At 42.7% G+C, this 14,660-nt stretch overlaps 1 protein-coding gene across 1 annotated transcript in view; it reads left to right on the forward strand.

Annotated features, from left to right (window-relative positions):
• The window catches only part of IQCH (IQ motif containing H), a gene marked incomplete at its 3' end in the record, with an annotated part of 123,738 nt that overhangs the window by 22,842 nt on the left and 86,236 nt on the right, over nt 1-14,660 (forward strand). The window contains exons 7-8 of the mRNA XM_081337333.1: nt 3,192-3,275; nt 11,557-11,732. Coding sequence (XP_081193459.1) covers nt 3,192-3,275; nt 11,557-11,732 — 260 coding nt within the window. The remainder of the gene's footprint in view (nt 1-3,191; nt 3,276-11,556; nt 11,733-14,660) is intronic.

Below are 14,660 nucleotides of genomic sequence, written 5' to 3' on the forward strand. Positions count from 1 at the left end.
AATGGATGATTTTGTAAGCTTTTTCTTCTGCCATGTAATCTACTAACATCCCATTTTGATGCTACTTTAACTGCTGAATAAGAGGTCTAGATATTATTATGAACCTGGGGGAAGATGAAAAAGAACCTCTTGATCAGGAAACCCAGCCAACTCTACTCAAGCCGTTTCTCCACTTCAGCAACTTTAAATGGAGGGGATTCTGGGAGTTGAAGTCCACCTACCTTAAAGTAGCAGAGATTGAGAGGCTGAGGTTGAAAGACTCTGATCTAGATTTTACCCTTCTGTAATGCTATAGATAGAAGCTATACCATGTCTCCTGGGATAGAGGTGGGAACTCCACAAATTTTGGGTTAAATCCCCATCAATGAAACCTGCCACTGGTCTGCCACAGTTTCTTTTCTTCCGGGAGTCTTTGAGACCCAAATGCTTTAGGATCTTGGAATATCCCAACCATTGAACCAGATGGCTAAAGGTCTCCTGCCAGAGGGTTAGAAGACCTCTGAGGTCCCTTCCAGCCCTGACATTCTATGTTTTATACCTGTTTCCTGCCTGCATTCTCTGTGCAGTTGGCCAGACTGAGATACTTAGGCTTTTGATAAAGATTGGTCCTTGATCCACCATTAAGCACTAGACAGAATCAGGTAGATCTATAGAATGGGAAGGTCCACCCTAGTGAAGGATACCCTGCTGTGATGGCATCCCAGGACCAGGAATTTGATTCCTTCTAAAGCTGCTAAGAATATTCATCCAGACTTGCTTTTCAAAGTAGTTAATTATACAGGTGAGACTCAAAATAGACTTACATACCCATGTGGAATGGCTGTATTACTGTTAACCTTCTCATCTTTTCTACTATCTTCTATTGGTATCCTATGTTTATATTATTTTGTTGTTTGTATACACAGAGCTATTCTATTCTATCATTATTCTATTCTATTCTCTATTCTATCTTTCTATTCTATTCTATCATTATTCTATTCTCTATTCTATCATTCTATTCTATTCTGTTATTATACCATTGATTTGTAATTTCATTGTATTCTGTTGTGTTCTATTCTCTACAGAGAGAGAGAGATTGTGGGAGATTTTATTTTTCATGCAGGATCAACAAACTAACAATCAAGGGTTAGGGTTAGGGTCAATCCCCCACTGTGCCTGTTTTGGGTCTTTTCGGCTTCTGCCCGTCTCTGAAAGTACCTGTTACGCTTTCTCTTTGCCTTGTTCTGTGGGCGAGTTGTCTTTTGCATCTTTCTGTCCCAATAATCTGTGCAAGACCATTTATGACAACTTAAAAACATTTATGTGAATAAATTCTATTGCCACATGGAGAATTTTTTCCCCTTAATGAAATGTTTTGGAGCAGAATATCAGAAACTAGGACTTTAGCAGTTACATATTTTAAGGTATCCCAGTCTGCTTAAATGGATTGAATTTAGATTACTTTTTGATACCATTGTCTATGAGAGCTAAATGGAACTTCAGTCTTCAAAAGCATATATCCAATGATGAAATTAGATGTAGCTCATGGCAGTTGCCTTCAAAATCTCCTAGTAAGCCTTTTGAAGCATTTGTTTGGCAACTGCTGAAAACAAGCCATTATGCTAGCTAGAAAGGTAATTTGTTTTTCCATAATTAATTTTCAGTTGTCAGATTTTATTCTGTGACCTTCCCCCAAAGCCAGAAACTGAATGGCGCATCTAAAATGTCTCCTATTTGTTTGCCCAAAATGTGTACATTGGATACAACTTTTCCGGGTTTGGAGAGGAATTTGAGACCCATTTGCAAGAATTCAGAGGTCTTAATACAGAATTCTGAGGACAAAGCATTATTTTAATCTTGTTAGCAAACCATGCAATAACGGCAGCACATCAAACCTGCACTTATTAAGCAGCACTTGGTATCGATTTTCTGACAAACTGTGCTGCTGACAATTGATCTTTTTACTTTTCCTTTTAATACCAAGACCGTTTCTATGCAATTAGCTTAATTTCAAAATATTCTTAGATGGGACTATCCAAAAGTGTTAAATAGAAAGCATTTTATAAGAATCATGCAACTGCTTTGAAGTATTTATTTTATATCATACTCACACATTCCCAGAGAAACAGATTTGCCATCCAGCCAGCAATGTGCTTGCGAAAACCCTCAGCGCATTATATCGGAAAGGGCCCAGCAAAAACCCTGCTTGTATTGTGTAATCCAGATGTCACAGTAATTGCAAATTAAAATGCTTTAATGCGAAAGAGAGAGCAAGAGAGAGAATATGTGTGTGAAAATTCAATTAATTTTGTTTTAACAGAAAGTGTTCTAGTTTTAATTATTCTATCAGGAAAAGACAACCAAGGCTTTAAATGTAGTTGATTTTAGTATTTGTTATTTTAATTGTCTTGGTTTTAGCTTTGGTTTTGTCTTGTATTTGCCATGTTTTTATAGGAGCTGTTTTGAGCACTATGTGAATAGAAAGCTGGGCAAAGTAATTCAAATAAAAACTAAGACATCTGCTCTTTTTTATTTTAGTAAATATTTAGGTATGCATCCTAAAATGTGGAATAAAGTTGCATGTCAATTTATTATAACAATCCTCATTAATAAACACTCAATTTCTTTATGGTGTTCCCTGGTTTTTACCTGATCTTGCTCTCAGAGAAATGATAGCAAACAACATACAATGATAGCAAACAACTAACAAGATAGTTAAAATTCATTAAGGGAGAATGCTGTGTTTGAACCTGAGCATGCTGTATTTCTCCTCTTTCTGATTATCATTATAGGGAGATGCAATTCTTGTTCCTAATTATTTAAAAGCCAGATTAGGGTTCTGGTAATATGTTTTCAAAAATCCCGTACTTTATCGGAAAGTGTGGCTGTGTATCTTATTCAGAATTAGTCTAGTATATATTTTTTTTCAAATTTCAATTATTCAGAATGTAGTGTAAATACATTGTACTGTTCCTCTTTTAAATAGATGAATTGGCCTTGTACTGCTTGAAAGCTGATCTCAGTAGTTCTTACCTTTTGTCTCATTTTCAATTTTATTAATTTTTCTGAAATATTAATGGTATACTGAATTCCCCCTCCCAAGCAAAAAAAGAAAGAAAAGAAAAAGAAAAAAGAGCAATATCCCAAGACGTTGAGGTTGAACCTTCTATGGATGCAATATGTGTTAATCAGTTGGAATTTTTTTCTTTCAGGATACAAGCAGTCACTTCGAGAGGCGGATCCAGATTTTGCTGTTCATCAGGCATCACAGTTTGGAAGGCTGTGCGAGATCAGAGGTACATTTTCCTTCCAGCAGCTCTGCATCTGTTGTGCTTGCAAAGAAAAGGGGCGCAGTTCAATCGACTCACATTCCTGAGCCAACAGTTACGCCCACATTGCCATTTTGAAGGCTTACCTACTAGCTCAGCGGCAACGGAGACATTTGGCTTTCGTTCACCAGGTTGCATGAACCCAGCTTATTGTATCCTAATCAGCACATCATAATTCTCCCAAAAGTGCTTTTTTTCAAGAGGCAACTGGACTTTCTTTGTTTTTCCTTGACAACATTTCACTTCTCATCCGAGAAGCTACTTCAGTTCTGACTGAATGGTGGAGAACTGAAGAAGCTCCTTGAATGAGAAGTGAAACATCTTCAGGCAAAAACAAAGGAAATCCAGTTGCCTCTTGAAAAAAGCACCTTTGGAACAACCATGACCTGGATGCCTGAGAATCTGCATAGGCACATCATAATTCAGCAAGCCAGGACTTTGCGTAATGTACAAACCTAGTTAATGTCTGTCAATTCCTATGCAAAAATTACTGGCAGCCTGAGGTGCCCAAAAGTGTATTATGCTTTTCAATATCTATACCAGTGTTCTCAACTTTAACAACTTTATAAGAAGCCCTGATTTACACAAAGACATTGGATGTCATTATCAAATAATGTGGCACTGGGTGCTGTGCTGTCCCGCTAACACATGCACACATAGCTGTGGTTTAGCAGGTATATTAATATTCCTTTGCAATTCCCTTCACGAAAAACCAGAACTGTCCCAATTAAGTCCAGCCACAAGCAGACCAATGCTAGTCCACAAAGCAATGGACAATGAATCCACAAGGCACTTGAAAATTTCCCAATCAAAAACCCACCAGGCAAAATTAAATCCACAATACAAGAGGGATCACGAGGCAAGAATCACAAAGATCAGAAAACACACAGCTAGGAAATGACCACAATATTCCCAGCATCGCCTCCATCTTCTGCTGTGCTAAATAGCCAGCTTCTGGTGCAGCCTATCAAGTAGGGCGAGGCTTTCTCCTCATGAGTAATCTGGCCGACCTTCTCTGCTCCTGCCTTTTCTCTGCCCTGCGTGTTCTTGGATCACATGCAGAAGCCAGTTCCTCTTCCTCATCTCTGACTAGCTGCAGCTGTGTGCTTTCCCCACCTGAAGCCTCAGGGCTTCAGCCAAATCCCTCTCAGATGGCTGCAGGAAACCATTGGCCAAATCCCTTCCTGACGTGCCTGGGATTGGTTCATCTTCCTATGAGCTGTCTGTTGTGATTCAGGGCCAGCCTGTGGGTCCGGCAGCCGGCTTGGATGTCTCGGATGACTCAGACGAGGGGGAGGAGGAGGGTGTTGAAGACGAACTTGCTGATGATGGCTTGGAGGCTTCGCAGAGCCCCCAGCCAGGGCCCTCTTCTCAGCTGCGCGAGCCCGACAGTGCAGATGATGATGACCCACAGCTGGCCCTGTTCAAGGACGCCCGACGCAGGAGGCAGTCAAGCAGGAACAAGCAGAGAAAGGCTGTGGGACTCCTCGGAAGGAGGCACAGGGAGGCCACGCCCTGAACTCTAATAAAAGGAGTGTTTGGGGAAGGGCTGGTTGCTGAAAGCAACCGCTCCGTTTGAGGATCAAAGTTCCGGTATCTCGTTTCTTGTTCTGTTGTTTTGCTTGTGAATTAAACTTGGCAGACGCCTTCCAGCCTCAGTTGTTTTCCAGTCTCTACCGTTTGTACAGGGGTTGCCTTTCTGCAAGGCCGGTAGCAGGCTGGTACAGAACACTGTCATCTAGAGAGGTATGTGGGGAAGCACCCAGGGAAGTCAACACAGGTGCCAGGTTTATGTGGATGACATCCAACTCTACTTCTCTTTTCCATCTTCTTCAAGTGGGTCAACTTTGGGTAGGTCAGCATGGAACAGACTGAAGTTGGGATGAAGCATAACTAGCTAGATCTGAATGTGGGCCAGCCTGAAGGTGTGCATGATTTGCCTTCTGTCAGCCGTGTATGATTTGCCATCTTCATGGAAAGAGTTTTCCTGACTTTTATGATCCATTGGTAGTTTGCCTCTCAAAGGGGTTGCATTGATGATGTTACCTAGCTTGGTAATGAAATGTCTTCAAGCTCAGAGAGCACCAGGGACTCCACAAATAGGTTGTGCATTATGCAGGCAAGCCTTTGAAGCAAACCCAGAATTACAGTGGATCCAGAACGCAGCACTCAGATTTGTGGCAGCCCCTCAAATACTGGAATACTGCTATCATGTCACCCCTATTTCTTCTTTTCTTTAGATTAGCCAGACCCAAGCCCTGCAGCCGTTTTTCGTATGTTTTAGTCTCCAGGCCTTTGATCATTTTAGTTGCTCTTCTCTGAATTTTTTCCAAACTCTCAACATCTTTTTTGTGATATGGTGACCAAAAGTGGCTGCAGTATTCCAGGTGTGGTCTTACTAGGGTTTTATAAAGCGGTACTAATACCTTGCGTGATCTTGAGTCTGTGCCTCTGTTTATACAACCCAGGATTGTATTAGCTTTTTTGGCTGCTGCCACACACAGCTAGCTCATTTTTAAGTGATCAGCGACCAGGAGTCCAAGGTCCCTCTCACAGTTACTGTTTTTGAGCCAGGTCTCACCTAATCTGTATTTGTACCTTTGGTTTTTTCTGCCTAAATATAAAACTTAGCTCTTGTTTAAAACCATCACAGGCTGGTATGCCAGGAGTATGTGAGCATAAGTAATTCTTTTGATTATTTATTCCCATTTTGTAAACTTTTCTATTTAGTTAGGAAGAGACTGGTCAGCCCTTTGTCCAGAATGGTATAGGTCCGTGGTGGCGAACCTATGGCACGCATGCCACAGGTGGCATGCAGAGCCCTCTCTGTGGGCACACGAGCCGTCGCCCCAGTCCTAAGCCTTCAGCTGGGTTTTATAAAACCTTTTCGCTTTAGGCCTCTGCTGCTGTGTGCAAAAAAAAGGTTAATCAATCAATCAATTTCAACTTCTTGCTGGAAAAAAAAATCTCGCAAAGTTGGAATTGATTGATTGAACTTTTTAGTCTCACCCAGTCTGCCGTTACCACTGCAGTGACGCCCACCCAATGGGCCACACCCACCCAATTGGCCACACCCACCCGGCACCCAACAATACATAAGTGGGTTTTGGGTTGCAGTTTGGGCACTCGGTCTCTAAAAGGTTCGCCATCACTGGTATAGGTTCTCATGCTTGAGCAAAGGGTTGGACTAGAAGACCTCCAAGGTTCACATGGAACTTGGAAAGAAGCATAAAGGGAGGTGTGAGATTGTGATTGCAAAGGTGCTGTATTGTCCAGAATCCAGCAAGCTTCCCAGGAAAGGGAAGGGTAGTCAGTCTACGTCCCTCTAAAGCAGGGCTGGGGGACTATGGCCCTTTTGTGACTTGTGGACTTCAATTCTCAGAATTCTGGGAATTGAAGTCTACAAGTCATACAGGAGCCATCGTTCCCCACTTCTGCTGTAAAGGGGATCAACGTAAAACTGGAAAAGTTCCCTTTTTGGGTTTTTCCCCTTCACTCCTTTAACAAAAGAGCAAAAAATATTAATTTGTCAATGGCCAACATTGCTGGCTACCCAGAATGACACACTCTGCATGATTCATGTATATTTCAGCATCATTATTATTTCATAAATGCCATTTGCACAAAAATGTGTCCTCAAAATTTATGGAAGCCTAAAATAATAACTTAATTGCCTTTATATATTATGAAGGCACTAATGTGGTTTTGTCCTCAGTGCAACTCTTTTATATTGTACTGTTTATTTAAGGAATGATTCGTTACTTCTGAATGAGTTAGAAAGTTATAGGCAGCCTAGAATCACAAATGGCAAGTAGGCAGCTGCTGAAAGGACAGTTTCAGATATGAGGTCTTTATGATGTCTGTAGCCTGTGATTCTCGAGGGAGCATCCTAGAAAATACTTTTTGTGTGACCGTTACTTTTTCTGTGTCCCACAAAATGAACTTAACGATATATTATCTGAAGGATAATTGCAAAGCATTAACTGTGATATCCCCAGCATTGTAATTTTGATGATTTTATATAAAGCAGTGCCACCTTGGATGCTTTTTACACTTCTGTCCAAAGAAAGCTTGCAATACGATTTAGCATGTCGAAGAAAGCAGAGGAAGGGAAAAATGTGGAAAGTACAATAAACTAAGCCAGTGTTTCTCAATCTTGGCAGCTTGAAGATGCTGACTGGGGAATTCTGGGAGTTGAAGTCCATGCCTCTTCAACCTGCCAAGGTTGAGAAACACTGAACTAAGCCAAGCAAAGAATGAAGTATTTTTTTTTGTGTCCAGAATAATTTGGTACCATCAGCAAACTCCCAATTCCTACTATGGATCATTTGTTCATGGTCAGGTTAAATAGATCCTCTACCCCATGCTGGCTCGGGAATTCTGGGAGTTGAAGTCCACAAGTCATAAAAGAGCCAAGGTTGCCTGCCCCTGCTCTAGCGAGAGAGAAAGAGAGGGAGGGGACATCGTTTGCCTTTGAATAGGAGAACTGTCATTCATATTTTCCCTTTACTTTAGCAAGTTCCTAATACACGGTGGCTCAGTGGGTTAGGATGCTGAGCTTGTCGATCAGAAGGTCGGCAGTGTGGCAGGTTGAATCCCGAGTGCCGCGTAACAGAGCGAGCGCCTGTTACTCGTCCTAGCTTCTGCCAACCTATCAGTTCGAAAGCACGTAAAAATGCAAGTAGAAAAATAGGGACCACTCTGGTGGGAAGGTAACAGCGTTCCGTGCACCTTTGGCATCTAGTCATGACGGCCACATGAGCACGGAGACGTCTTCAGACAAGTGCTGGCTCTTCGGCTTTGAAACGGAGATGAGCACCGGCCCCTAGAGTCGGAAACGACTAGCACGCATGTGCGGGGGAACCTTTACCTTTACCTTTAATACAAAAAAGGGGTAACATTATTGTGACAATTGCTTTGGTAAGGGATTCTATCAAAACACTGGAGGTGTGGATTCATATCCCACTTCTGACACTTCCCTTCTTTTAGAAGAGAGGGCCAGCCTATTCTCCCAAGGACCCGAAGGCAGGACAAGAAGCAACGGATGGAAACTAATCAAGGAGAGAAGCAACCTGGAACTAAGGCGAAATTTCCTGAGAGCTAGAACAATTAACCAATGGAACAGGTTGCTTCCAGAAGTTGTGGGTGCTCCATCACTGGAGATTTTTAAGAAGAGACAGGACAGCCATGTGCCTGGAATGCTATAGGGTCTCCTGCTTGAGCAGGGAATTGGACTAGAAGACCTCCAAGGTCCCTTCCAACTCTTTTATTCTATTAAACACTACCAGATTATACGCATGCTTGATTTGCAACAGCCTTGGTGATTCTTCACCAGTTTGTCCTACATATTTTGAATACTATTTTTATAACACTTTTCAACAATGCATCATAAAGACTTCTAACTTATCAGAATCATATTCCCCCTGCTTGTCTTTGTTTTAAAAAATAGTGTCATGTTGGCCATTCAGCAGGGGATGATTGGGTTAGAATGGGAACCTGATGATTTTGGGAGCCTTCTTTGGTCCCCACCCTGCCAGACGTAGGTGGAGTGCGCTGGATCAGGGGTCCCCAACCCCCGGGCCACGGCATGCCAGAAACCGGGCTGCACAAACAAGCGAAACCCCATCCACGGAATGCAGGCAGCACACCAAACCAGCCCCCCTCTGGTTTGTGGAAAAACCTGTCTCCACAGTACTGGTCCCTGGTGCCCAAAAGGTTGGGGGCCACTGGGCTGGATGGCAGGGGCCCTGCTCTGGGATGTATTTTCCCTCCCTCTCGCCTTGCATTTCTCAAGGCCCTAATTGATTTGAGGTGCCCAACTTGGGCATTTGTGTCTGTTGTATTTTTAATGTATTAAGCTCTTTTTTCTGTTCTTGTCTTGCTTTATTATTTGCTGCCCAGAATGTCTGTCTATCAGATATAGAAATCACCCATCTCCTTAACTGATGGGTGGCCTACAAATATTTTAAGACAAATCAATCAGTAAATTTATCAACAAAGACTAAAGGCTCATCGCTGTCTGCATTATTTGCCCTAGCTCTCCAACTTCACTTTTGAGAAGTTCAGGCATAGGGACAAATACATAACGGAGAATCCTTCCCAATTCTCAATAATCTTTTGATCTGCCATTAGTTAACTTTTGACTTCCTGTTCATCTGTTTTGGCTGCTGTTGATGGCAGTCTTAATATAAGTGCTACTCATTTTGCATCTGTATATTCCTTTTTCTCACCTTGTTTGGACAACCCAAATGAGTTTTCTAAAGAAACCCTTTTTCCATTGCAACTGAATGGATTCCTAGTGGTGGCCCCTTGGACTTTGCTGGCTTCTCCTATGGTTGCCTCCCAATTTCAGTAATCTCATCTTGAAAAGAACAGGTCTCTCTCAAAAGATGTTTAGAGGGATAATCATCATCCCAGGGCCTTCACTTCATAACAACTATGCTTTCATTCTCTCCCTCCCTCCCTCCCTCTCCTTCCCCCTCTCTCCCTCCCTCTCCCTCTCTCTCCTCTCACTTTCCATCTCCCCCCTCTCTCTCCCCCTCTCCCTCCCTCTCTCCCCCCCTCTCTCCCTTTCCCTCTACCTCTCTATCTCTCCCACTCCCTCTCTCCCCCCTCCCTTTCCCTCTCCTTTCTCCCCCCTCTCTCCCTCTCTCTCTCTGTGTATGTGTATAAGCTCTTATTATACTCCTGGTTATCATTTCACCAAATTTTCACAACTTCTTCAAATAATCTCTGATGATGATATATATTCTTAGTCTTATTCTGACACAATTAACCAGTAGAACAGCTTGCCTCCAGAAATTGTGGGTGCCCAATCAATGGAGGTTTTTAAGAAGAGATTGGACAGCCATTTGTCTGGAAAGGTATAGAGTCTCCTAACTGAGCAGTGGTTGGACTAGAAGACCTCCAGGGTCCCTTTCCCCTCTGTTATTCTGTTATTAAAAGAAATAAGAGCCCCATACTTTTGCTGATTTTTTACCTTTATTCCTTTGATTTACCTTGGATGCTGTGGCATTAATTCTCAAAGGGGAAAAAAACTTCTTATCCTGATCTTGCCAAATACTTATACAAGTGCTTAATTCACCTGTCCACTTATTTTCTTATTATTGTAATGCTTGTTCTCCAAGGCTGAGATGTTTTGTGAGTGGGCCTCCCCATCTGCTGAAGATCTTTGAATACTAAGTGGATGCAGGCTGATTGGGAATCACGAGCACAATGAGGCTGGAAAGAAAGCAAATACAGTTTTAAGCTACTCATACAGCAGTACAATTTCCAAATCATGGGAAGTAACCCTTCCATTACAGCCTGCTTTGATCAAACCCTACTTTAAATACTCTCCCAAGTTCTGATCACCACATTTCAAAAAGGATTCAGAGTGAGTGCAGTGAGGAGTAGAAATTAGGTCCTGTGAAAAGAGAGGAAAGGAGTTGAGAATGTTTAAGACGAGAAGAGAGAAGGGAAATACTGTATATTAAGATTCTTCCAACAAAAATGGAACTGGAGAGCTTTTGGGTTGCTTACCACAAGTGTCAAACTGCCGGCCTGGGGGCTGGATGTGTCACGCTGAAACCGTGCCCACCCCATTGCCGGCAATGGAAAAAAAGTCACGTCACGTGACGTTGTGAGTTTGACACCCGTGGCTTAGGAAAAGTACTTCTAAGGAGGCACTCTAACTGCTCCATACTAGGATCGTCTTTGGGGGGAAAAAGTACAAAGCAAGATTTATTTATGTATTTTATGAGCTGACTATCTGTGCTGACTTCTAAGTAGCTTAGCTGTGCTGACTATACAGTAGCTGAGCTTTGTATAGTCCAGTATTTCTCAACCTCAGCAACTTTAAGAAGGGTGGACTTCAACTCCCAGAATTCCCCAGCTACAGTACGGGAATTCTGGGAGTTGTAGTTCTTAAAAGTTGCTGATATGGAGAAACACTGATAAGAGTTTGTTAAATTTCATTTTCCAAACCACACACATTTCCTGTCAAACTACAAAGTCATTTAGCTGTGTTACCTCAGATTTTGTGCTAGCATTTTGTAGACTTCATTCTGAAAGCCAGTTGTTCTACAAGTTGTTTGCCTTTAGTAAACAGTATGAAACTGAGGCATAACAATGGAGTAGGTAAAAGGAACAAAAAGTTAAAACACCTACTTTCTCTCTCAGGGTAGCCAATGGGAAACCTGAAGCAATGTTACCTTTTTTTCTCAACAATTATCAACGTGTCTTCTTCTTGTTTTTTCTCCTGTTAAAGATCCAAATGTGGACGTCATCTATATTTGCCCCTTAGAATTAAGTGAAGAGTTGCTGTGCTATTACAATAAATTCCTGGGTCTGCAGCCAGCCGTTCGGTCTGGGAACCCCGAGGACATTGCTGACCTACGGGACAGGTTCAAAATCCTCACCCCTGAAGCCATCAACAGTTTTCCTGTGAGTTTGTATCTTCTAATTACTATAGCTGGGGGGAATGCCGTAAAATTAAATTGGAAATTTTATAACTTGCAACGCTCTAGTACCCATCAGTGAAATATTATTGCAAGTGTTAAGAGCTGCACAGATTAAGTGACTAGTTAAAGAGTGTTAGAAATAAAACTCCAGTTGAGTTTTTCAGGCTGAAAGCTGAGCTCAGCTAAGGCCTTCACTGCTGATTCCTGCTCAACGCCTGGCCCTTTTTAAAAAGATGGACCTCAGAGGTTGACAACCTCATGGAAAGCAAATTGCACAAAATACTCACGTATCCTGTGGCTGAAGTGTGCAGATAGTTCCTATTTTCTGTTGTATATTCTTATACACACACAGACACAAATATAACAGTATACACAGGCACACACTGTATATGTATGTTTGTGTATACATATATAAGAGCTTTATTCGACACTGTTGCAAACGTCAGGAACCACGACCGACCCATGACAGACCAACGACCGGTGCTTGGGTCACGCTTCCTTACATCAATGGTGTATCTGAAGCAACTGGGTGGATACTTGCGACCCATGACATTAATGTGGCACACAGGCCCAGCCAGACTCTGCGCATGAGAATACTGCGCCCAAAGGAACTGCTATCCAAAGGCGACATGTCATCTGTAATTTATAGAATCAATTGCAACGATTGTCGATGCAGTTATGTTGGGGAAACAGCAAAACACCTCTGTACTAGAGTGCATGGGCATGAACTAGCGGTTAAACAGCATGAACAGCGTTCCCAACTATGGCCGCATATGGCTGAGAAGGATCATTCCTTTAATTTCACTGGGGCTGAGGTCATCGCCTAGGATTCCATGAAAGGTGGCCGGTTATTAAAAGAAGCATTGCTGTCTGATCGATACTCCATCAATCGACACGTGGAGCTGCTTCCAGCATACCAAACATTGAGAAGACATGAACAGCTGCACAGGGAATCGGGGCGGGCGAATTCCATACCACCTCCATGCCGGGCGAACAGAAATACAAAAGATCTGGGTTGTTTACCCATGAAACGGCAGGGTGTTACAACCAAGGGGGAGATGGAAGCACGAGCAGAACCCGACATGAGACTAAGAGAAGGACAACAGAACAACATGACCGGTGCGAGGCACACAATGGGAGGATCATCGGCAGACGCAGCTGCGTAGCAATCTGACAGCACAGCTGGACAGAACAGCAACAGGGATGATCCGGCAACAACACCGAACAGCTGCGCACTACAGGATGGACGGGAAAACGTCAAAACCGAAGTGGATACTGGCTAATACGGCGAAACCACGATCAACGCAGCCAACTATGGGAGAACATGGGGCGGGTAGACCGGTTAAGCGTTCCATGACCAGATTGCTGATATCCGCATAGCTATAAAAGTAACGAGTGTTTCCTGCTACTAGCTCATACTCTGATGACATCAACATTGGATTGAAGAAAGCTAAGTTATTAAAAAGGTTTTTCTATCCTGGAGATCAGTGGTTTTTAGTGGATTTAAAAATATATAAGAATATATAAAAATATTCTATATTATATTTTCTATTATATATTGTCCTACCCTCAGGTACAAATAGTTGCACATGATAGTAGGACAAGAAGCAGTGGATGGAAGCTCATTAAAGAAAGATCCAATCTGGAGCTAAAGAGAAATTTCCTGACAGTGAGAATAATTAATCAGTGGAACAACTTGCCTCCAGAAGTTGTGAGTGCTCCCTCACTGGAGGTTTTCAAAAATAGACTGGACAACCTCCGGTCTCCTGTTTGAGTAGAGGTTGGACTAGAAGACCTCCAAGATCCCTTCCAGCCTTATAATTCTATAAGACATTATTTATTTATTTAGCGTATGATGAGAACATGCCAGAAAAGAAGTAAATATATAAATGCAGTCCACGTAATTATAGGTAAAACTTCTATTGAGGCAGTTGGCCTCAAAATCAAGAGCCTTGGTGGAGCAGTGGGCTAATGCCTCCTTAAGTAACACCAGCTGCCTGCAATTAGTGCAGGTTCGAGTCCCACCAGGCTCAAGGTTGACTCAGCCTTCCATCCTTCCGAGGTAGGTAAAATGAGGACCCAGATTGTTGGGGGCAATTAAGCTGACTTTGTAATAATGCCGCTTGGGGGGGGGGGTGTGTGAAAGCCCTAATAAGCAGGCATATACATAGAATGAAGGCTACTGCTAAGCTTGTAAGCCGCCCTGAGTCTTCGGAGAAGGGCGGGATATAAATGGAATTAAAAAAAAATCGAGTCCAGTTCAGCTCTCCAGCCGATGGCCTCTGGGGTCTCTCCGTGCAGGTCTTCTAGGGAACCGGAGAACGCACGTTGTCATGGGCAGCCTTGCACAATATGTTGAACAGTTTGCATATCAGCGCCACAGTTGCAACCAGGGGAATCTTTCCATCCCCACTGATAGAGGGCAGAGGTGGCACCTCTTCCAGTAACACACCTAGTTCAATCAAACAGGTCAAGACCAGGTGTTTTGGCAGAGGGGTCACCAAGGGTCAGGCCACAAGAAGGCCCCTTGGACCCTTCCTCTCTCCAAGCACTCTAAGGCTTAAACTGGTGGAGGTTAAATGAATGGCTGTTTTCCATTTTCCATGCCTTTTCCATGGCCTTACATGGGTTTTCAGTCTATAAAACATGTAAAAACAATATAAGTTCAGAATTGTTCTGTGTTGTTCTGCTCCTTCACCCTCTCTGTTGCTTTTATTATTGTAGCAAAATCTAATTTATGACTTCCTTTCCGTGCCCTTGAATTAGTTTCTGTTTTTAATTGAGAGGTACTGGATTAGTAGTAGTTTTGAACCCTCTAGACACATTGGATTCTCTTGCTTGTCAGTCCCCCTCTCTCAGCCTAACCCACCTCATAGGTTGCTGTTGTGGGAAAACTAGAAGGAAGGAGTAT

The sequence above is a fragment of the Vipera berus genome, assembly GCF_964194415.1.
Source record: "Vipera berus genome assembly, chromosome: 12".
Taxonomy (NCBI): domain Eukaryota; kingdom Metazoa; phylum Chordata; class Lepidosauria; order Squamata; family Viperidae; genus Vipera; species Vipera berus.